Source organism: Coloeus monedula (genome assembly GCF_965178545.1).
Source record: "Coloeus monedula genome assembly, chromosome: 1".
NCBI classification, from domain to species: domain Eukaryota; kingdom Metazoa; phylum Chordata; class Aves; order Passeriformes; family Corvidae; genus Coloeus; species Coloeus monedula.
In genome coordinates, this window is record NC_138781.1 from 21,634,964 (window position 1) to 21,660,589 (window position 25,626).

The 25,626-nt window shown below is 37.4% G+C and overlaps 1 protein-coding gene across 3 annotated transcripts in view; it reads right to left on the minus strand.

Moving 5' to 3' along the window:
* LOC309581017 (ATP-dependent translocase ABCB1-like) overlaps positions 1 to 17,788 on the minus strand; it is a 48,575-nt gene extending 30,787 nt beyond the window's left edge. Inside the window, exons 1-7 of one of the 3 annotated variants that reach the window (XM_082295395.1) lie at positions 17,637 to 17,788; positions 10,284 to 10,399; positions 5,361 to 5,523; positions 4,440 to 4,555; positions 3,638 to 3,698; positions 2,198 to 2,345; positions 436 to 496 (exon numbers count right to left, since the gene is read on the minus strand). In XM_082295395.1, coding sequence (XP_082151521.1) covers positions 436 to 496; positions 2,198 to 2,345; positions 3,638 to 3,698; positions 4,440 to 4,531 — 362 coding nt within the window. In that variant the 5' untranslated portion in view covers positions 4,532 to 4,555; positions 5,361 to 5,523; positions 10,284 to 10,399; positions 17,637 to 17,788. Of the gene's footprint in view, positions 1 to 435; positions 497 to 2,197; positions 2,346 to 3,637; positions 3,699 to 4,439; positions 4,556 to 5,360; positions 5,524 to 6,175; positions 6,235 to 10,283; positions 10,400 to 16,123; positions 16,200 to 17,636 lie in introns of those variants that run through there. The other 2 variants (XM_082295396.1, XM_082295397.1) reach the window with 2 other exon arrangements.
* Positions 17,789 to 25,626: the final 7,838 nt, after the last annotated feature.

A 25,626-nucleotide genomic window follows, 5' to 3' on the forward strand; every position in this document is an offset into this window, starting at 1 on the left:
TAGCTGAACTTGATGCTTTGGCAGCAAAGTGGGTACTATCTGACAATTCAACTTTTTTTTGCAAGTGAATTACCATAGCTCAGGGAATTAACAGATGATAATCAATAATCTTTTATCATAACAATTACTCTTTATAAATTCAGAGGAAGAGAAGGAAGAAGGAAGGCAATGCAAATTTCACTGGGATACAGAGCACCCCTGAAATGGGGGTGGTGTGGGTGAGAGCATGGGAAATTGTTGGGAATGGCTGGGAATGTTCAAAAATCTTCCCAGGGCCTCAAATAATTTCACGTGCCAATTTTTAATTACATATATTATTCAGTCGTTGCTTTTATATTGTTTAAAGTGTGCAAAACATCCTCAGGAGAAGAATGGCTTGACTAGAAATGTGTACCTACATTAAAAAAAGAAGAGGAAATACCAATTTTTAATTACCTTGTCATATCTTCTTCCAGCTTTTCAAGCATATTATGAGTGAAATTCTCTGGAAAGTCTCCTTAGAAATGAAGAGGAGAGTAAATACTTTTAATAGAGCAAGATTTAACAAATTAGTTTTCCTGCATGCTGTTCAGTATTTCTGGAGTTGCTACATCTCCTTCTAAATCAAGCTGATTTGAAAGAAAGGAGGAAATTTTAATACACATCAGTAAACATTACTAATATAGTGTTAGTCATAACTCCACTGACTACAAAACTACATCATTGTAATTTGAGATTAAAAAGTCTTCCTGAGCATAGACACACAGAAGAACAGAATGGTTTGGGTTGGAAGGGACTAGGTTGCTCAGGGCCCCATCCAAGCTGGCCTTGAACACTTCCAGGGATCAGACATCCACATCTCTGGGCAATCTGTTCCAGTTTCTCATCACCCTCATAAGGAGGAATTTCTACCTTTTATCTCATCTAAATAGTTCCTCTTTCAGTTTAAAGCCATTACTCCTTATCCAATTACTACAGGCCATTGTTAAAATTCACTCTCCAGCTCTCTTGTGGCCCCATTTCAGGTACTGGAAGGCTGCTATAAGGTCTCCCAGGAATCTTCTCCAGGCTTAACAGCCCCAACATGCTCAGCCTATCCTCATAAGGGAAGTGCTTCAGCCCTCTGATGATGTTCATGGCCCTCCTCTGGACTTACTCCAACGGCTATCCTTGTTATACTGGGCATCCCAGAGCCAGATGCAACACTCCAGAGAGACATAGAGAAGGTAGAATCACCTCCCTCCACGTGCTGGTCACAATTCTTTTGATGCAGTTCATGATACAACTTCCTGGGCTGCAAGCCTACAGTGCTGGCTCATGTTGGGCTTCTTGTCAACAAACACCTTCAAATCATTCTCCTCAGGGCTAACCTGATCCTTGACTGCTTGGACAGGTACTCTGTATTCCTCCCAGGCTACCTTTCCTTGCTTCCACCCTCTCCAGGCTTGCTTTTTGTGTTTGAGTTTGTCCAGGAGCTCCTTGTTCATGTTCATCCATGCAGGCCTTCTGGTGTTTCTGCCTGACTTCTTTGTTGGAAGGCATCGCTCCTGAGCTTGGAGGAGGTCATCCTTGAATATCAACCAGCTTTCTTGGGCCCCTCTTCCCTCCAAGGCTTTATCCCATGGTACTCTACCGAGCAGGTCCTTGAAGAAGCCTAATTCTGCTCTACTGAAGTTCTAGATAGTGAGCTTGCTGTCCTCCCTCCTCGATGCCCTGAAACTCCACCATTTCATGGTCACTGCAGCCCATGCTGCCCTTAAGATTCACATTCCCCAGCAGTCCCTCCTTTTTAGCAAGAACAAGGTCCAGCACAGCACCTCTCTTTGATGGCTCCTCTATTACTTGGAGAAGTTATCATCAACACAGCCCAGGAACCTCCCGAATTGTGTATGTCCAGTGGTGTTGTTCCTTCAGCAGTTATTGGCGTGGTTGCAGACTCGCAAGAGGACCAGGGCTTGTGAATGCAAGGCTGCTCCAATCTGTCTATAGAGGACGTCATCTGCTTGGTCTTCCTGGTCACGCAGCCTATAGGAGACTCCCACTACAATGTTACCCCAACTATAGTGTATCTTGAGTACAATGAACATGAGCTACTAATTTGCATCATATTTTGGCATTGTGGTTTCTGACATCAGTATCTCCTGTCAAGATGCGTGAATCTTCCTGTCTCTTTTTTAAATATGAGCCATTGTTCTTGTCATAGCTGATATATTCTTACCTGTAAAATTTGTGTCTCCAGAAGTAACAAAGCTATCAGTCATATCACCAAAAATTATCATCGCAAAAGGGAGACTGCTTCCATGGGCTACTGCCAGCAGAGTGCCTAGTATCATTAATAATTTATCTGACCAGCTGGAGTATCGAAACTGTAAATGAGAAGAGAAATTTATTCTAACTGTTGTATTAGAATGCTAACTGAATGCTGTGTCTACAAAGTCAAGAAAGTAAAGAAAAAGCTGTCAGTTGTACACCTACTGTCACAAAGCTACAACTTTATCTCTTTAGAAATACAGTTTACAAAACAATTTAAATGTACAGGTATAAATCCTTTCTATGTAAGCACTTTTATACTATAAACTCTCAAAACCAGAGAGATGTGCCATTTTAATGCATTAATATATGCCCCTGGATAAGAAAGATCATAGGAAAACAAGGCATGAGAAATTTACTCATTTTATATTTGCCATTTAAAGTTCAAATTATAAGAAGTTTTAATGGAATTATGATAATTAAGGCAATAATTGCTTTTACTGTAAATTCATTGTTATGCAGCCAGAAAAACTGTCCCTAAGGTACCAATTATAAAAATGTATTGAAATCCTAAACCCTTTTGCCAATGAACTTAATAAAGTTTGAGCTCATCTATTATTCTGTACTATAAAATACTAAGTTTACTGATGTAAACTATAGTTGTATGAAGCAATTGTACAAGTGCAAACTGATATAGCAAAGCAAAGAAACTGGGCATTGGCCAGCATCACAGACTATAGTTTTATGTCTGTTATTTGCAGTATCATTGCTGTATGTTACACACAATAAACCTACAAAATATAAAATATTTCAGTATTACTAAAAGAGGACCTAGGATTTACTTGATTAAATATTAAAAGATTGTCTTTTAAAAAACATACAGAAAATTTTAAAGACTCTGATACCTTTTAGTATATAATTTTAAATTTTAATTTTCATCAGTGCCATGGAATTGCCCTTTTCTGCTGACTCAGGTGACTGAATAATGAATGATGGGGATAATTACTGTGATTAGTACCTGACTCCGGTAATTTAGAGGACAAGACCACACATAATCATAGGTACACGGTCACCCTTTTCATTGTGTCAGAAAAAATGACTGAACATGGCAATTCCTATCTTTCACAAACAAATATCTGGTATAGGTATGTTTGACATGATAAATTTCTAAGGGAAGACTCCCAAGAATCCTTACCAGTAATAAGACAGCTTCTTTAGTACAACTACATCCACAAAAAGAGCTGCTTGATTTCTATACTATAGCCAATATTCTGTAGTATCAAAGTATTTGGTAGAGACAGCATTATATATGCAGGACACTAACGTAATTGTAGCTATTTTTGATTACATTTTGAAATGTGCCTGTGTGTACATATACATACACACATAGAGAGAGAATAAACCTTACCAGTGTTAATGGGCTGACCATCTTAGGTTTTTCCCCTTTCTTCTGCTTCTTCTTTCCCTGGCTAAAAAATGGTGAGGCAGTTTCAGTGAATTTAAAAATGGACCCCATTTCACAGAAACACTAATTCAACATATTAACGCATTTCAATTATATTATAGTTATGAAATAACTCTACTGCAAACAATTGTGCAAAATTAACATGATTTATTGAGCATTCTTGAGATGTTTGTATTTAAATCTTCAGCAATATAAGTAGCATCACCTCCTAACTTCTGTAAATTTAAGTCATGTTCTTCCCAGTTCACCCCTTCAAGGATGAAACAACACCAACGGGGTTGGTGGTTCCACTATCTGGTCAGGGAAGTTGTGAACCGAAGCACTGTACAGCTTTCAAAATAGAAGAGAGGAAAACTTTGGTACATAGCAGATGGGGAATACATAAAATGTTCAAGATATGTAAAATGTTGATTCACTTGCATACTAAAAATATTAAGATAATTTTTAGCAGATGACATAAATGTATCCAAGATTTCCATTCCAACATAATTTTTGTCATATTTTAGAATTGTTTTTCAGTAAGTCTCTAGTCAATGCTGTGGACACTTAGGCCTTTAAAGGAAAAAAATAAATAGTCCTTTTGCATGAAATAAATGTACCAATCAAATGTTTTCTCTTACTAGGTTTTCCTAACAAAATAAGGTAAAATAAGATTTAAAATATGAAATTAAATAAAATATAAACCAAAGTAATGGAGTCTAATAAGCTTCAATGCATTATGTTTACAATATTAAAGAATACTTACTGTTTGTCTTCAAATTCATGACCCTGGCTGGATGCAGTGATCTCATGACTATTTCCATCTGCAGTATACTTCTTTTCATCTTCAGAAGGCATTTTAAATTTATTGAAGATAGTTTCCTGTAAAATAATATTTGACTGAGGAATACACAATCTTAAGACAAGGACAGTAATCTCAACAACCGTTTGTTTGAAAGAAAAATATGGACTTATTATGATCAGTAAAGTTATTAATATCATATATTGCAAGTGAATATTCATAATGCACAAGTATAAGCATATTGAAAAAAGTCCAGAAGTTTGGAGTTTCCTTACAAACATCTATATTCTGTATTTGTATCCATTTGATAACTCTAAGTCATTCATTTAATCTCATTTGAATGACATGAGAATGATATTTTCTGCAATTCAGCACAGACATAAAAAATAAATGAGAAATTAAATGTTTATTTAAAAGAATATGCAGTTAATTGGATTTGTCCCAATTTTAGTTACTAGTGAATTTATAAAATACCTCTGATTTTAAAAAAACCCCAAACTACTGACATACCGTGAAAGGTTGCTCCTGGTTTGTGTCTAGTCCTCTGAAAAAGTATTCTAATGTGAGCAGAATTAATATGGTTAAGGACATGCAGCATGATTGGACTTTGCTTCTGTTATGTAAGACAGAGATAACAAATAGCTTTCTCTTGGATTTTTTCCCACTCCAATTGCCTCGCCTATTTTGGATAATACAGCGTATGCACTTTGGACTGCACATTCCTTTTCCTAAAGGCAAAAATACTAGCCCTCGAAAGCATGCATATTTCATTGTCACCTGGGAAAACAAACCTGAATACTTTATTCTTCCACCAGAAAACATTCCCTGTTATAGGTACTGTTGTTTTAATTATGCCCCTTAAAACTCAAAGGAATTCCTCCTTACCTTGTTAGAGATGTTGCTGAATGCTCGAAGTAACTGTTGCACTTAAGGATGAATCCATTCTTGAATACACGGTGAGAATGAAACCAGGTAACACCAAAGCATTGTTTTAATCTTTTGCTTCCTTTCCCATCTTCAAAGTCTAATCCAGGAAATCATTACCCACCTAGCAGGAAAGAAAACAGGATTTTAGTATAGTGCATATAGTTTCTCATTTGAGTAACTGCAGAACAGCAAGACGAGTTTCAGACTCAGTTTAGAAAAGTTTTGGAAATAGCTCTGGTCAGCAGAAATTTGCCCAATTAGTATTCTTCTGATTTTTGAATGTGTGTTCATATTCTAAACTGTTTCAAAAGGGCCATTTGTTTTGTTGTGGAATGTATTGTTTTTATCAGTATCTGTAGGCACGACTTTAATGAAAATAACAATTATTTTAAACATTTAAAATAAATTTATTGCACTTCTTAACAGTAATTTCAATGTATGTATTAAAGTAGACATGTTCAACACTTTTACAGAAGTAAAATTTACGAGAAATTAAATAAAAATACTTGTCCTAGAAGGCAAGTACAAATTTCACTGTAGGTCTCCTATCACTTTACTCCCACAAAACTTACTTAATCTGATAAATACCCAGAAGAAATTATTTTTGCTCCTTATTGTCATGCATGCCTGTAATCTCAAAATGGTGGTGAAACAGTATTTTTATAAGGTTTTGGAATAGAGATAGTCTTATCAGATTGAGGATTACTTTAGAAAGGGTAGTTTTGCATTTCCAGTCAAGCAGAATATAAAGGATTAATAAGTATAGGTATTACCTGTTCATGAAAAGTCATTGTGATGTATTTGTATAGAAGTCTATCCACAGCAGTTAATGGGAACAGTGGATTTTAACTTGTGTGCCTAAATTCTTTCCTGGACTTTATCTTAATGGACTGGTCCCATTATTTCCGTGGGAACCAAAAAACTAAAATGAGAAACTTTAAAGAAAAGTCAATTGATCAAAAAAAAAAAAGGAATAGTATATGCAGTTCTTTCACAACTGTTTCACCTTAAAGGGCAAATAGAGAGAACAGTATGAGATCTGTCATCTCATTGCAATGTCTCGATGCTATTGAAGTGCAATCATGATAAGAAACGGAACTAGAAATAAAACAGATGAGCGATTTTTACCAGAGTCTCTCTTGCCTGCATACAGTAATGCAAAGTAAATGAAAGATACCTGGTTTTCTAACACTAGGAGCTGAAGCAACTAAACTGATATTAAAAAGTGGGAAAATAGGGAAAGTACAGTATTTTACATCTATTTAGTAAGATACAATATTCTATAATTTCTTTATAGCTTTTGTACTTTGTTCAGTCATATAGTTCCACAATTTCAGAGAATTTGAAATCAGAGAAGATCACTAACTCTTTCTTCTAATCTCTTTTATCTTGTTTAAAACTGATAATTTGGGTGAGAATATATAATTTCAGGCTGAAGAGATTAAATCTGTAAAATAAACCAACAACAGAAGAATCTGTGGCATCACCATGGCTCATTACCTGAGTATAAAAAAAACATGTAGGTGAACATAGTAGCTGGTTCACAACCAAAGAGGTACAAAAACACCTAGAAACAACATAGGTGCCAGTCAATCTAATCCGAGGAGAAATACTTTCTCATCCAAAGTCTGGCAACTGGTTTTGCCCTAAATACATTAGCAGGATTCATAAACCCAGTGTTTGAAAAATAATGTCTTCCATCAGATCAGTTATTTGGTTAAATCAAGAGTTTACCCTCGGTTTCAGCCAATCTTTGATGTTATCAAGGGGGATTTTCTAGTTCTATACGCAGAAGACTTGAAGCATGAAATCTTGTATAGACATTGTCTGTATCAAGTAGACATTGACCAGATGCTAAGTGAAGATGTCTTGAAAGCAGAGTATCCTGATCATTCAAAAGTTCATGAAGAAAGAAAACATTCCTTTTTTTCTGCTTCTATGTACTAGTCATAAAATTTCTCACAGAAGAGGGATTTATACAGAGATGACCAATCTATGACCTTTGAGCTACTTAAGGCTCATAAACAATTCAAAATTCCTTCCCAAACCAGTTTGTTATGCTATGATTAGAAGAAGCAGAGATCTGGTGATGTGGGAACTGTTGGACAATTCAAATCCCTTGCTGCAGAAGCAAGTAAAAAAAGGCTGATAAACTTCATCCACCTGGACTGCCTGAAGCTCTGCCACATGTCCATCTCAGCCCTATCCAACAGTGGATCAGTGGGATTGTATGAAGAGAATGACAACTGCAGCTCACAGAGCTCCCTCTATTGAGTTACGGGGTAAATGTTTTAAGAGATTTTAGCCAGTTGAAAGTTCTCTAAAGTGACTCATCGGACCAGGTAAGTCTGCCTCGTCTAAAGGAAAGCCTGTACAAGAGGAAAACTTCGAATTTTACATTAAAAATTGCAAGTGGTCTTAAGTTTGTTAAACCTATTGGCTAGCTGCTTCTATGCTCCATTTCCCTTCACAGACATTGTTTAGTTGAAGATAGAATAACACCTCTTGGATATTATTATTTCTATGAAGCTCTGCATCATCAGATATATTTTCTATGTGAAAATACTTATACGTATTCATATGGTTTACTCAGTCCCCTCTTTATTAAGATAGTAGACAATTTCCCTTTGTTCCTGCATTATATTCACACATCTTTTTTAGAATTTTAAGCATAAATACTTCTTACATGTTTGAAACATGACCATAGGTCCCTTGAAATATTCTGTCAACATTAATTCTGTAGACTGAAGCACAGTTAATTCCCTTCTCTTATGTGTTATAAATGCATGGTTTGAATAATCTCTCTTGGGCATTCAAGGACAATGAGAGATTATATTGGTACAATAAACTAAACCTTAAAACTTTCTTTGAGTCATTGCTCTTACAGATCATTCACCAGGCTTTTCAGTATAACTCTGCTATTTAAGTCATATTTTGCATGATCATAACATAATTTTTGAACCACAGTTAGGTATATATGGATCATCCTATACTGTACTCACTATTAATTATTTCAGATTGTTTCCATCTATTTAGTTATCTAAATTTACTTATCCAACACCCTTCTTGTGTCAAAATGTCTTAATATTTTATTAACAAACTGATCATGAGACAGTTTCTAAAACTGCAGGAAAAGGCATTTGAAAAAAAGGACTCTCATGTTTTGTGGTGAAGTTTCAACTACTTATGCTTCTAAAAAATAATTTGTGTTGAGAGAATCTCATCCCACAAATCATACATTGTATCTATGCATTTTTTTATCTGATGCAGGCCAGCACATCACAAACTGACACATGATATTGGAACTACTGACACAGAAACTTTAATCTAACTTTGATATTAGAGATAAAACGTTCTGAAATGATGGCATGATGCCTTCAAAATTTTCTAAACAATATAAAGAAAAACTAACCTTTTAAAAATATACTTATCAATAAAAATAGCAAACAAGACAAGAAACTGAAGCAAATACTTCAACAACTGCATATATTGTGGCCAAAGAAAATCCCACAAACTACTTTTTTCTTCTATTCACTTTAAAGATGGTGAGTTGGATTTTCCAATAAGCACCAGGTAAGCAAAATGCTGGAAAGGATTGTGGGAATTCTGTAATGATTCCTCAATTACATTCAACCCTAGCACAGATCAGAACACCTGTGAAGAACCTCTGATTTACAGTACTAGGACAACTCCTGTTCTACTTTAGCAATCTCTTTCCTGTTAATCAGGGCTGGAAAAGAATAATACTCTGCAAAGGAATTTTGCCAACTTGGCTACCATTCTATCAATGAGAATCATCCTATGTGAAGGGAATTATTATACTGTCAGAAACTGGTAATTTTGTATTCCTTTAACTATGCTGTATGCTCAGCTACAAGATAATGCCTATTGTAGTTGCTGGACATTTTATTTTCCCTGGACAAAGCATGAGAACAAATCAAGTTAATGTAAGCATCCAGCTTCTGTTTGTATTTAAAAAGAAAGTCTATTCTGAAAAGCATGTTTTAAAATTACAAGACTCCACTCTTATTATCTGTGATTTGATTTGGAGTTAATTGTTTATTCTCATAAGGAGGACTACCACAAACTAAAGTAATGTCACTAGATTCCTATCACTAATGTGCCAGTTTTCAGCTTTACAAACTCAGTCTTGTTTCTGAAAACATAATCTTTACTTGCTGAATAGTTGCATTTAAAGTTATATTATTACTACAGTTATAACAGAAAAATGCATTTAAAGAAATATAGTACAGAACATTGGGCTTTAAAAATGTTCAGGACTTTATTTCACAAATGAAAACTGATGGGAAAAAATAAACAAAAATACTTTTTGTGCAGGTGAAAAACATTTTACCCACTTAAATCTGAATAAAACATATATTACTACAACACGTCCAGTTTTGTCCATGTAACTTTTCTAGGCAAGGATATGCCTGGTAACATTGTAACAGGACAAGTAATCCTTCCCTCCCTGAGTGCCTTTGATTGGACAGCCACCTTTTGCCATGCACAAAGAGCCCTTTGTAAACTGAATACACACAGCTTAAAAGTATTTAGCAGTTACTGATTAGTTACCATACATTACCATTTTTTGATAACTTGAATTAATGAAATACTAAAGTGGGTGTTGGTATGTTCAATGCCCTGAATCAAGAAACAGGAAAAATCTTTGATGGCCAAGAAGTCCTCAGTGAGGTGGAGTAGAGCTGGTTTCTACTGCCCCTGGAATGGATCCTCATTGGGATTGAATTGCTGTCTTCCAAATCCTTGCTTTTCACTTAGGATTTTATTTATTTTCACGATGATGTTTCTTTCTCTTGAATCCTTAAACTGCTGCTTAACTCAATTTTAAGAGTCTTACCTGTCTGCAACCTTTCTTACCTTGCAGAAGCCCATTTTATCAACTTCTTTGCAGTTCTTTCTCCAAATTAAGAACTTTCCTCAAAAGTCTGAAAGATGGTTACACTGCTGTATCTTGATCACAGACAGCTGAATGCCTGAGAAGGAAGGAGTTTACAAACTCAAGTCACTACATACGAAATATATAACAGCATCAATATTATATTCTATACAGAAATCAAAGCTATTGACTTATTCCCTTGTACAATATTATTCAAAGCCATATTTTATAAATACTTGCATTCTATTCCATACTATTTGTGAAATGTCTAGATTACACAGGAAATTATGAGAATTAAAAACCTCTCATTCAGCTTCTTCCTAGTAATACTGATTCCAAATTTTTGTTTATTTCTACACCTACAGTTCATTATATGTGGAAGACATATAATGTCAAAATGCCATCCTGTCCACCCTCCTTCCTTCAGATCACATCAATCATTACACATTACGTTCTCTACAGGTGTTTCTATTCTGTACCTCCATAGTTAGTTTCCAAAAGCAAAGATGGAGAACTTCAGACTATCTGAACTACTTGGAGGTTTTTTGGATATTTAATATAAATTGTCCTCGAGATAAGTTAGAGCTGTTACCCCTTCCTTATCCACCACAGATAGGAAGAACTTCCACTTCACTTTGCAGTACTTTCAAAATTTTAATGCTGCTTTCACAAGTGTTGTCTGTCCTCTCTAGGCAAGAAAAACCCCAACAAAAACAAAACCCCAAATAAACAAACAAACAAACCCACACAAAGAAAAACCATCAAAAACCCAAATTCCTATAACCCTTCTAGGCAGAATTGGCACAATTGACATTACTATCCTCAGGACCCAAAATGTTTCACAGCTTTTGTTTTTTTTTAGTAAAGTAGCCCTTCACAGCTTTTGTTTTTTTTAGTAAAGTAGCCCAAGCTGGGGGTTATTTCAATAATAGCCAAATATTTTTAACTTCTGTAAGTAATTTGACCTCCATTTTCTGTAGCAGTGCAGAAGTATGCTTACTTTATTTAATCTTATACATTGGACTTTGTTACTGTGGTGAAATGACCAAAAATAGTCACTTCTTTCAGTTCATGTAATAAGACATTGACTATGGCACTGTGACCATGTTCTGCTTGTTAGTCTTTAACCACAGCCAAATTGCTCTGTTCCTTTTTGATGTTTACTGTAAAACAAATGATTGTGCACTCCAAGGTAAATGTGTTTCTACAGGCAATTGGATACAGTGCAGACACATGTTCACAAGCTCCAAACCTTTCAAGTAGCCATAATCATAGACAATAGGGCTAATGCTCCCTCACATCATTTCTGCTTCCAGAAACATCTGCTACATGCCACAGCTCTGCCTTACATGTCAACACTAATGATCCCTGCAACAATCCAGGGAGACTTAGCAGGAAGATTCCAGTTATGATATCAAGATATGTCTGCATGTGATGATTTTGCACAAAACGCTTCTAAAAGAGACTGGAGAAAATAACCCCCTCACCACGCAGGACTTCAGCAATTCAAAAATCAGATTTCACTATTTTGTGGCTGGCTATATTGCGGCTACAGTTACTGAAAACGCAATTACCTGCAGCCCTTCTAGTGATTCAGACTAGATGCTCTAATGTCTCATTAATCCATCTGCATCTTCTCTTAACTTCCCATTTCACTAATTCCATAAGGATCTTTAACCTAATTTCCATAAATTCATCATAAGATCATTAAAATGTATTTTGATTGCAACCAAGTTTATTGCTCTACCCCCACATATTATGCTTGTTAAGGGAAAAACAACATTTTCCCATATACTTCCCACTGAAACTTGAATTTATCAGACCTTTGCCTTGCAAATACAGATTTCAGGGTGTCTTTCTTGTTTATTTCTTACTGATTTCTAAGTATAAACTTCATGTAAAAGTGACATAACATATTAAACAGTAATGCAATCAATGACATTTAAGAAGTGCTAGTCATGGTCAAACTCATATGAGTAATATTAGTAAATTGAGACCTTCCTGCCAAAAAACTGCAGAAAGCACCCATACAAGATGTTCAACTAATCAGCAAGCCTCAGAGGTCTTCCTCAATGTTCCTCCCCTTCTCTGTGTGGACAGCGAAATCACAATATGATTTCCTATTTCCCAGACAGAATGGGAGATAAAGGCTGTAGGTCAGAGCCAGAAGGACTGTCAGGTAGCTCCCCAAGAAGTTGATATTCATGGGGACCCTTGAACCACAAGGCTTTGGACAGTGTTCCAGCACCACACAATGATAATTGAAGGAACGAAATGGTCTCTGCTCATATTCTAACTTGCTCACCCTTTGCACTCTAGACATCCTCCTCTCTGACTCAGCCCTGTGTCACAACCTCTGTACAGTTTAAGCATTCTGCTCGCAGCAGTGACACGTGGCCCTGCGTGAGGACCATGATACTAAATGTAATTCCTTGATTTCTTTTTATAGTCAACAATAAATTATGAATGATTAACAGCTCACCCTGACTGAATAAGGTGTTCAGAGCAGTCCCGTTTCCATATCATCATTCACTGAGAGCAAATGAGTTTTTTAGTATGGAAAATGTTAAAGGAAGCAACTCTCAGCATCTCACTTAAACACCTAGTCAAACTGAGATACCTCCTACTGTAAGAAGTCTGCTCTTCTTGTATTCATTGTCTGCACCTGGCACACAAGGAATTCTGTTCCAGTAGAAATTAGAGAACCTAATGCCAATATCCTAAGGATCCAAAGATTCCCTGTGGGCAAGGTATGCTTGTTAAATTTTACAGAGATTCCTCAATGGGAGCATCCTCTGTGGTTCTTTGAATAGTCAGCACTATGAAGCAGAACTAAATTTAGAAAATTGATCTTTTTTAAACTACCTGTGGTGAGTATCTATGGGACTTGGCATGAAAACAAAGCCTTTTATCTAACCAATAGAGGACAAGACCTGGCAGTGACTCCATGTCACGAGCCATTTGCTCATGAAGACATAGGATTTTTTGTGGTGTCTGAGGACAGATATATTGCTAAGTTATCCCACATCCTAAAGAAGACAGATGATTTCTGCAGTGATCACACATGGCTGACAATCAGTTCATGAAGACATCCACTGAGCTGGAAGTTACAAGCAGGTGTGACCAGAACCAGGCCAAGTCCTCTAAGGAAACTGATTCCATGGTATGGTGCACATGAGAGAGGAGAACTTATCTGCCTAGGTTATTTATGGAACACCTTGGCAACACATTAGCAAAGAAAGATGCTTATTACTGTATGTGACAGGACCAAAAGAATTTCTCACACACCAATTGGATAATCTAATGTGTATATGAAATTGTATGTTTACAAGAACAAAATTATTGAAATACAGTACTTCATTTTGTTCCAGATATATACGTGACAAAATCTCTTTCTGAATACTGCTGTGGTGCATTGTTTCACAGGACAGACTTACCACATACTTTCCTAATAGATTTCCACCTATATTCATATTTTGAGTAAACTGAACTATTCAAGAGTGGTAGGTCTCTTAGGGAAAGCATGTGTACATGTTTTGTTAAGGGCGAAAAATTGAAGCTAAGTCTAACTCATCATGAGTGCATGGTCTTTTCATGCACTGTGGGTTGGATTGTGTTATCACACTTCATTTGTTACAGAGTTCGTCTTGTTCCATTAAATGCGTCATCAGATTGACAATTTCCTCTCTTTCCCAAGAGGGTGAAGTTGGGCAGGCAGAATAATGCTTACCTCAAGATTTCATAATAAGATGTTCCCCATAAACATTTTAACCCCAAGAACAGTAAAAGTTATCTTGTTTCTTTTTATGTGCTACCACTATGGTAGTCATCAAAACATTGTTTGTGCTACCACAATACTCATAGTAGTGGCTATTCTTATAATGGTAAACTAAGTAAACTGATCTCCTCTCATCAGATCACATGGATACAGATAAGGATTTGATCGTCACCCCATATCAGATCACTCATACATACGTTAGTGTTAAACCATGATAGGAAATAGAGGAAAAGAATAATTACATTTTTCACCTCTGAAAATCCCCTTCTACATAAATATTAAGATGAGTACATGGAAAAAGAGGGGTAAACAACAGAAAAGGAGAAATATATACGTGTATCTTCTATATCAGCAAAACATGAGTGGAAATAATGGTGAATGTTACCAAAACATTACCTTTGTTGCGCATCAGTTTTGATCTAGCTAATAATAAAAACATTCAGGCTTTTGTTCCTCTTTGGATCTGGGTGTATAGTACTACTCTAATGATGTTTAAAAGTGGATTTTCAGTTTCTGATTGTTAGGCTTACCTTATCGCTTCTGAAGTGAACCATTTACTAACTTGACGACACACCCTGAAAGCTATACCATACAGATGGATTTCTGCACACTCAGAAAGTCTTTTCACTTCAATACCAGTTGCCCTGAACATATACTATACAGACAAGGATATAAGGGAAACTCAGACCACAACTATACTGAAAATTCAGGTAAAGTGACAACTAAATAGGCTTTTATGATCCAGTTATGAAGTTAAAACCAAAACAGTGGTAAGAAAGGAATGTACCCTGCTGTTTACTCCTGCTTGGGTTGTGCTGCTCCTAAAACATGGAAGATTATTATAACAATAGCAACTGAACTGACTGAAGAGTGAACAAAAGTATTTGCTTAATACTTGAGGCTACTGAATTCAGAAACTTTTTAAATGGGGCTTTTGGAACTCAAGGATTAGCTTTCCTTAACTAGTAAATATTGCACAGCCTCAGAACGGAGTATGATTATCAGCTACACTGCAGGAACAATTTCCTGTAAGAAATTTAGTAGGTAGATGTCTCAGAACAGTTATCTGAGCAGTAACTGGAGATTTGGCTAGCAGGTTATTCTATCTAGAATGCTATGAGATTGTAATATAATGTGAATCCTGGAAAAATTGTTGGTATTGGCATCTGGGAATGTATCTGATCAAACAGAACCGGCTTTCAGGTAGCAGTGGTACAAGAGTTAAGTCAGCAAGGGTAATTATGGGACCTGTGAATCAAGCACGGCTACAATGGGAAGAGCTGCAAATTCAGCTTCAGCAGGTACAGACAAGGAAAACAGACAAGGTAATGAAAGTAAGAAAGAATACAAGGAAATCCCAGTCCTGTGGATCTGATAAAAGGTCCACATACTGTAGACATTACAGACTATAATTTTCAGAAATACATTCCTAAATGACCCACAGCCTCCATTTAAAATAAAGATAAAAAGAAATAGAAAAGGGAAAACAGTCCTCAGAGTGGGTTTAGCTCTTCATGTAAAAAGAGGTAGTAATGGTTAACTGCAGAATATCCTTGGACAACATGATAAAAACTTCATTTAGTGGACACCAATGAAACTGCAGGAAGGAAACATGTTAAAATTTGAGAAAAAGAGGCAAGGATTTGAGAAAATGGGATAGAATACATAAATTCCTTGCTGGCTCATTTTGTCAAGCTAATCAAAAATCATGAGGAGGAATGAAAACTAGAGAAAATAACAGGTCTCTCTCAGCAAAGCCCTCAAACATCATCTCTTCCTCTCAATAACAAAGACTAGGGACACTCTGCTGTCTACTTGCCCCTGGTCTAGTGGTAAAATTACAATATAACCAATGGAAATGGCCAATAACAATATTAGTACTGGGTGGTCAAGGGAAGAACATTAACACTAGTGCCATGATGTTAATTGATACTGTGCTGTCAATAACCACTCTTCAACAAATATTTGTTCCAGCTCTAACCCAAAAAAGAGGGAAAATGATAAAACTTACTGCATTATATGTATGAAAGGATGTTCAAGTACCTGTGTTAAGATATCTGCCTGAAGTTAATAGCTGCCAAGTTCAGGAGTCTCCTTCTCCTGTTCCTTCAGGAGTGGGAGGATCCCTTTTAGGAACACCAGGGAATTATTGGCACAGCCTTGTTGAAACAAAATGGATTGGCTGTAGATTTTGTTACGGATGTTTGTGAAATTGGGCCTGACCAGTGGGAGGTGAGGGTGGAGTGATTCCTGCAAGTCATTGATGCTTTGTTATTAAGAATCCGGAGGAAGTTAAAACAGTGGATATTTGGGTAACAGAATTTCCTCAAGTTTTGTATGTCTGTAACTTAAAATGTGAAAAAATAGAAATTGTGTTTTAATGGCAGAGGAAGGACTCCACCATCAACAAGTTTACTGGAAAGCAAGATCTTAGTACAGAGACCTATTATTTTAACATCCCATTTGTCCAGGGTTAAAAGCAATGGAAAAAAGCTAAAAGTGAGTTTTTAACACTTAAATAAGGTAGCCATCTCTCAGGTCGGTTGTATGCCTGAAATTTGTGTAACACTGAGCAGAATATTTGACTGCTATTTTGTTACAGATTTAGCCAGTGCTTTCTTGCAATTCCACTAACAGAGAAGAGCTGGTAACAACAAACATTTACTTGTGAGAGAAAGCAATGTTGTTTTATCCATGTACCTCAAGACTTTCAGATCAAACATATCACATATGCATGAAATTACCATCAGAATGTGTTATGTCATACCATACATGAATAATCTGTCAGTACATGGAAAAACTGAAAGTTTGGGAATATACTCAAGAAGTAGTCAGCATTACTCAAAACACAGGCTTCAGAGCTAGTCATGACAAAATTCAGATACAATCTAAAGTGAAATATTCAGTAATAGTTTCAGGTAGAAGGAATGGCATCAGCAAAGGGTAGAACTGAGTATGAGAGTCCATGCACGTAAAAATTGTATTAGTTTCACTTTTGGAGCTGCTTACATTTTCATGAGAATCGTATTTGCAGAAATGAGAAAACTACTAATCAAATTAGTGAAGAAATCTCACAAACATGAATGGAAAGAAAAAAAAGAAGTGAAACTGCACTAGTTCAAACACTGGGGTTTAGATGCCCATTATTGCACTCTGTTTCATGTTCAGCTGGCCACTACTGATCTACACAGTGCTGTTTAAAGAACACAGAAATAAAACGCTTTTGCTTCAAGATTCTTAAGACTTGTGGGGAAAAACTCTATTCTGTATTAAAAAACAGGTTTAGCTTTAATATAAGCAATTAGCTTTGGGTATACATCACTAGACGCTGTTTTGCAGTAGTACATATCACACATGCTCCACTAAAGTACATATCACACATACTCCACTAAAGTACATAATGGTGGAAAAGTACAAACTGGATATGTATCAAACCTAGGCTAGCTGGATACACGCTGTATTTTATAAATAAGAGCTTTCTGTAGAATAAGGCAAGACTTCATCACTAGCTCTATAGGGCTTTTAACCACTGGAACAGAACAGAAGTGCACTTTACCTGTTTATGTGTCTCTCACCAGACAAAAGCTCCGTTATTGACTTCGTGCCACAGGTTATTCAGTGTGATTCACAAATGGCTCCAGTTTTTATCAAAAGGATGGAAAATCCTCTATTAGATATGCTGGGGAAAATAAAAAGAGCTGTCTGCCTTCACTCTGCACAAGCAACAAAGACACAAGCCCTGCTAATGCTGTTAAAAGAGAAACCTAAAGGAAATGACTGAGCTTCATGCTTAGTTTCATGCCGGATACATCAAGCTTTAACTATTTGGCTACCAAAGTAGATTAAAAATTACCTACAAACACAGAATGGAAATCTGGTAGCCTCTCAGTCATGGAAAGGAAATCCTGAACATATGTTAAAAAAAGCAGAGAGAAAAAAATATGCAGGTCATGTAAAAGCCTACCAAAAGGAAACATACAGAGGCAGCAATATTTGAATAGTCAAGCACACACCCTTGCCAAGGTTGTGGTGGTCCCAGTAGACTAAACATTTGAAGGAACTCCCAGCTTGCAAACAAACCAAATAAAATCATACAAAGCTAGGTATAAAAAGATAGTGCAACTTTACAACATGAAAATGAGGAAATTGAGGGGAGATTACTATAGAAGCTGGTAGACAGGTGAAGCATAGACAGTATAGTGTGGCCAGGTAAAAAACACCTGCACATAACGAGCACTATGTACACTTTCAGTAGATTTGTTTCAATAGATGCATGAGCAAGATCATGTAGGGGATACTTGAATGCAAAAGGGACTATTAGAAGGTAGCTAGTTGGCCAAACATGAAGACAGATGGGTACATAATGCTTAGTTTATGCTGTGGCGAATACCCACACTTGGAGAAAAATAAAATTAAAACATTAGAGAATTCATGAACCATTGGTGCTGTGGTTTAATTCCAGATGGCAACTAAATACCACACAGCTGCTTGCTCACTCATTCTCTGCCCAGTGCGACGGGGAGCAGAACTGGAAAAAAGTAAAAACTGGTGTGTCAATGTAGGAAAAATTTAATAACTGAAGCAAAGTAAAATATAACAACAACAACAATAATAATAGTAGCAATAATAATGAAAGAGAGAGAGAGGGAGATAAAACCCAGGAGAAATAAGTGATGCACAATACAGTTGCTCACCACTCACTGAAAATACTCAGCCCGTCCCTGAGCTGTGATCAGCTCCTCCCAGCCAATTCCCCCACTTTATATGATGTTCTGTGGTATGAAATACTCCTTTGGGCATCTCGGGTCAGCTGTCCTGACTGTGCTCCCCCTGCTCCCACCTTCTTGTGCAGCTCTTCACTGGCAGAACACAAGACACTAAGTCCTTGACTTTTTAGTAGTAGTAAGCACTACTTAGCAACAGCCAAAACATCAGTGAGAAACATCAGAAGAAAATGATCTCTCTCCCAGGCAAACTCAGGGCAATGGGCTAGAATACAAACAGACTACAATAGAATTGGTGTAGTCCCATCTTAATCCAACATACCGTGCAAAGTGGGAGTAAACATGGTTTCCTAATTCTAGACCCACTGAAAAAGTGGGTTGAGGTAGTTCAGTAAAGAAAGCTATAGCCAAATGAGCCACCATGCAGGCATTTATCATTGTATTTTCCAGATACAATTTAAACCAATAAATTTATTTGAGACAAGGAACATGTATTCCAGGGCAAATCATCAAGGAATTACATGGAAGCCTGTGAAGAAAAGAAAGGCTCCACATTGCTGTGAACTTGCAGTTCAAGGTAAATTGAACGGCCCAATGGGACTATAAAAATAGCACTAAGCCAAAAGGTGAAAAATTACAGAAAGATTTGGGATATTGTATCATCTTGTCATTATAATGACCCGTGAGCCACAGCTTCTCCCAAGTTCATGTGATTTAGAGTTATGCCTGGGAGAAACAAAGTCTGACTAATGTTTTAACTGAAGAATGGCTACTGATCCTATCTAAACACATGGAAAGAGATTAATGTTGCTACAGAAACTCAGATGGGAAGGAATGCTCAATGCATGAATAAACAAACAACAACAAACCACTACTTTGCAGAATGGCAAGGAGGATGGAAAGCAATGTTGCATATTTTCCACACAAGTTTACAGTCTAAACTGTAAATGGGGTGGACTAGCTCCAACTATAAACAAAGCAGGATCTTATGTATATCAAGAAAAACCCATCAATGGGAAATAGCCTAAATAGTTCCAGTTTCGATTTTAATTATCACAAGGTAAATAAGCTAACAAAAGCAAGAATGTTATGTTATAAATGTTGCTATTAAAATTTAAGAGTACATAAGGGAAGTCTCACCAGAGTTGTTGCTAGCAGAAAGGCTTTTAAAAGAAGCAGCATAAATTAATTATTAGATTTTGTCTGAGTGAAGTTTGTCTGGTTTTATTTTTATTATTAATTATGTTAGGTTCAAAATTGTGAATATTTGCTTGCATAACAAGGGAAATAGTAAGCACCCTCCTCTTTGCTGATAATACACCTTACCTGTAGTGACAATAGAAAACTCTTTTGTATCAAAGATAATGAAAACATTAGATACGTGTCTCCATTACTTTAAAATTGTGGGAAACATATGTGAGGGCTAAACAACAGCATCTATGTTCCATGATGCCAAAACAAATCTTGGGATTTTAACGATTGTCTCTGATTTTCAGGGAATGTATTATGGGGAACGATTGTCTCTGATTTTAAGGGAATGTATTATGGGGGCTTGAAGCAGCATACAAATTTAACTTGCATATATTATTTCTATTTGCTTGGTGAAAAATCAAAGTAATGCACAACAATTGTGATGGAACCTAGACAACCTCAGCCACTGAAATATGAGTGGGAAACACCAGAGATGCTTAAACAAAGTGGAAAAACCAGAAGTGAAGTAGAAACCAAAATTAAAAAAAAAAAAAAGAGGTCAAATGTTTACTTCACAGTTTTGTTCTTGTTGTGGTTAACTCTTTTAACCAAAGATTCCAGCTGAGAGACAATTCAAAATTTTGGGTACACAAATACTACACAGTAGCAACAAAGTAGTAGAGTGCATGTTACTGTGAATAAAGCATTTACTCTGGCTTTTCTAAGGCAGAACAGATACACTGCTCTTATTAAAGGGTCATTGAAACATTGACCCAGAAATAGATTTCATGTGACTGAGTAAAACAAACCGAGAGTGTTAATGGATACCATTTCAGAGGGAGTAGAAATTGTGACTGGAATTTTGAATACCACTTATGTGAAACTTTGACTTGTGACTTATCAAAACTGGAGTGTATTATAAGCAACATTCAAACCCCACAAAATAAAAATACATATTAAAAATATTTTAATATTATTTTCCTGAGATGTAACAATGTCACTTGGGAATAAAAATATGGATAGAAATAGAAAAATAATAGTTTTAGAGAAAGAAAAGCACTGGAAGTAGAAAATGCTATTAACATTGTTAAGGTACCAATAACAATAGATTCTTTAAGCAGTAATCACCAACACACAAGTTACAGGACAATCACAGTGTAGGACAGCCAAAGTGTCAACTATTGAAATGGAGTTGTAATCTTAGGAGAAATGAAGGCCAAGATGCCACACTGAAGAAGGCATAGACATGAATGCACAACCTGCATTGCTATTGCCTGAAGAGATGTATCAGTCACTGCACAGAATGTAAGGGGCATTACTGATGGGGTATTAACAGACTCAGAAAGGCATGGTAAAAAATGGGGTTATAGTCACTGAGTCCTGTCCCACAGGAATGCAATCTGAAAAAGCCCCCACAATGAAAATGGAATATTGCTCCTACAGTAGCAGTAGCTGTGGTGGCCGATTGACCTGTGGTACCGGGGACAGAGAGAGCTCTTGGTGAGACAGTCTCTGGTGCCAAAGACTTAGGTTACAGTGAGGGAAAGAAGCCTCTCCCAGGATGCCGTGTTGGGTTTCGGTAATGTACCCCAGTTCAGCTTCCCCGCTTGGCTCCTGTGTTAGCCACAGCCCTGTACTTACCCTGAGCTGTCACGTGCTCGGGGTCATTTGCCTCTGGAAACCTTCACAAGCTGTAGCAATGAACTGCTTTCTGTGGAACTCTAAGCAAGGACCCTTCTCAACTCCTTGCCGTCGGCTCAATATTACTGAAGCCATCCCTGCGTCTGTGCGTTCATGTGTGTGAGCCACAGAGCCGTAGGGGATGCAGTAATAGTAGCTATTTGAGTGTGTGGACCCAAATAGTTAACGATTGCAGGATCTATACCACCAGATACAGATACATGTAATTGTTTCTCTGTATGTAAGTAGAAATTAACAGAAGACTGTGCTCTGTGTAGAGAAATAAATACACAATGTTTCTCATCTATACAATTTTGGGTAAACATTTGCAATATTCACCTATACCAGCAGGATTATAATATCCAGAACGTCAGCAACCTGGGGCTAACTGGAATCTTTATAATAAAAACATTAAGGAATCACAGAAAACTGAGCAAGTAGCTAAAAGAAACATTACGAGTAGGGACCAAGCAGTGAAAGGACACATTATTCAGAGAATCAACAACCACTAAGATCAGGAAAGAATGAAGAAACCTTGAATCTACTATGGTAATTTTAGAGGACAGTCAAGCAACACAAGAATCATGTGTTATGTTAGCCATAAACCATTGCCTGTGTATTAACTAGAGGTCTTTTGGTTACAGCTTGCAGTATGTCTTGTAGTGTGTGACAGAAGACCCGGGGCTATCTGGAGCTATACAATTGCAGAAGACCTACATGGATTTTGCAAGTAAACCATGAGACAAGACTGGAGCAGGGCAACAGTCTGCCTTCTTGCTCTGAGGCAGTACCTAGCCCTGAGCCAGCAGAGTGTGAGACTGTGGGTTCAGAATCACATAATGGTTCAGGCTGGAAGGTCGTTTGGTCCAACCTCTCTGCTCAAACAGGGTCCCCTAGAGCCCACTACTCAGTATTGCATCCAGATGGCTTCTGAAAAGGTGGTTTCCCTTCCAGTGGAGGAAAATCCACAACTATTCTGGGAAACCAGTTCCAATGCTCAGTCACCATCACAGTAAAGAAGTTCTTCCTCATGTTCAGGTGGAACTTCCTGGGCATTAGTTTTGGTCTGTTGCCTCTTGTTCTGTTGCTTGGAACCACCAAGAAGAGCCTGGTCCATCCTCTGGGCACCCTCCCTTCAGATACTGACAGACATGGATGAGGTCCCCTCTCAGCTGTCTCTTTTCAAGGCTGAACAGGCTCAGCTCCCTCAGCCTTTCCTTGTAAGAAAGATGCTCCTGCCCACCAGTCATCTTCCTAGCCCTCTGCTGGACTCACCCCAGGAGCTCCATTTTTCTGTTGTACTGATGAGCCCAGAACTGGACACAGCACTCCAGATGTGGCCTCACCAGGGCTGACTAGAGGGGCAGGATCACCTCCCTCAATCTGCTGGCGATGCTCTTCCTAATGCACCCCAGGATACCCCTGGCCTGCAAGGCCACCAGGGCACTGCTGGTTCATGGACAGCTTGTTGTCCAGCAGGACTCCCAGGTCCTTCTCCTCAGAGCTGTTTTCCAGCAGGTCAGTCCCCTGCTTGTTCTGGTGCATGGGGTTATTCCTCCTCAGGTGCAGGACCCTGCATTTGCCTTTGCTGAATTTCAGACAGTTCCTCACTGCCAATCCCTCCAGCCTGTCAAGGTCCCTCCGAAGGGCTGCACAGCACTCTGTGGAATTGGCCACTCCTCTCAGTTTTGTGTCATCAGTGAACTTGCTGAGGAGCCATCTGCCCCTTTATCCAAGTAACTGATGAACAAATTAAACAATTCCAGTATTGCACCTTGGGAGACACCACTAGTGACAGTCCAACCAGACCCTGTGCCACTGCTCAAAACCCTCCAAGACCCGGCACTCAGCCAGTTCTCAATCCACCTCACCATCCACTCACCCAGCCCGCTCTTACTGAGCTTGCAAGGCGCCGGGAATTGACAAGAAGCTTACCAAGGCATAACATTTCTATGAGTAAAAGTGTCCTAAGCACACTATAATCAATATTTGCTTGCCTTGAACCCAGACATAAGTACACTAAACCAGCAAACCTAGCAAAACCAAACTAGCACTTTGTAACACAGCTAATCATGTAAATAATATGGAACCACAGAGGGACAGAGATTTGGGGTATGGTTTCACAAAAGTGATACAGAAAAACATTTTCAAGTCACAAAATCTGAAAAATAAGAACTAAGGATGCAGAACAAGCAGGAAAGAAGCCTGGCAAATTCAGAACAAACTCTAGTCCTAAGAAAAAGAGAAGTTAAATTATTGGTAGCAAACAAGATCTCCTGCTTGTTTTGATTGGGAAGGGGTGTGGAACATTAAAACTTCAAGGACGGGAGAGGAAGAATGGGGAGAAAAATCATCCACTTCTGTTCTACCCTTACTGTAGAGCTCTTAAAACTGACCACCCCAACATCAGTGATTCGGGCCCTTGAGAACTACCATAGCAATCACCACAGCATCCACATATTCGTTACAAAATGGGATATATTGTTCCTGGATGTGTAGGAAAATCATGTCAAGGTTTGAATTGCACACCTGTGAAGAAAAAGGATCTTAACTTACATTTTTATCTTCTATTGCTGATCAAATGAGGCCACCAAGTGGCAATGTAAATATTTTAAGTCACAAATGAAAAGTGTAATAACTTTTAATAACATAACTTTAGAATATATAAAGAGAATAATCAAGAGAAATTAACACAGATCAAGTTTCATGTGCCATGGCATAAAGCAGTAATCTCATTTATCTCTCTAGTAATCTCACAAGCATAACTTTCAAAAGCTACAGTGTTTAAGTCATGATGCCCTCAAATATTGCTTTCCTACTCATTTCAGCTGAGCAATCTTAAACCGACTTGCAACAAGCTTTAAAACATGTAGATTGAAATCTACATCCTTCCAATCCTAAATCACAAACATGCTTCATATTTCAGTGTTTCATATTACTTTTCCTTGGCCAACTCTACTAGGATGATATAATTTTGCAAAATTCAGGTTTTGTTCTTAATCTCCTTCTGTTCATGACTGTCACCCACCCAAGTATGCTCTAAAAAGGCATATGGTACTTTGCTTTCATCAATTCCTTTCACTCCTTCCATAGAATTAAGTATCAGCAGTATGCCAAAAAAAGAAGGTGGGTGGAACCCTTCTTCTAACATGCCCTCAAACCTTCCTTTTAAAGGCTCCTGTACAGATTTTCTAAGACATAAGGATACACAAGAATGCCAAAGTGCAAGACCTACAAATAATTTGAAAAATTTACCCATTCTCAGAATTCTCGTAGGAAAGAATAATTTGCAAAAATGTAACTAGAACTTCAAATTATACCTATCATGTTTCAGTACAAAGATATTTGTTGGGGAGGATGAAAGTTTGGTAAGAAAGTTTCACAGGTATTTAGGCTTGGCAGAAAGATCTCTGAATGTAGAAACTGGGGATGAGATAGAAAAGAAAGCAAGTTTTGATATAGAGTAAAAGATGTTTTGCTGAAACACTGAGTGCTGAGTAACCGAGAAGGCAAAGGCTGGAGATGAGTTGGAAGGAGATTTTTATGAATAGGACAAAGGTATGTGACTACAAACAAAGACATGTTTTTCACCAAGTAAATAAGTCTCAAGAAGAGCATAAGTAAATAGAAAACATGTCTTTACCAAAAAGAGAGATATGGCAGCAAACAAGAAATGTCAAAGTAGGAAGAAAAAGAGAGGTCTGAGAATTTTCCACTGTAAGCTTAAATTGTAACTTACTTACTCTTGTGATTGGATAATAATGACTATAACATGGTGATGGTAGTAGCTATGATAGGCTATAGGCAAATGTAAAGGTATTGTGTATGGTGCTTATTGGTTGTTATGTGTTAAGATACTCTGCAAAGAAAAGTATATAATGCTTTGTAACTTGAACAGAAGGTGGCTTCAGGTATGCCTACAGCTGGAGCTGGCAGCTGTAGGGCTGGCTC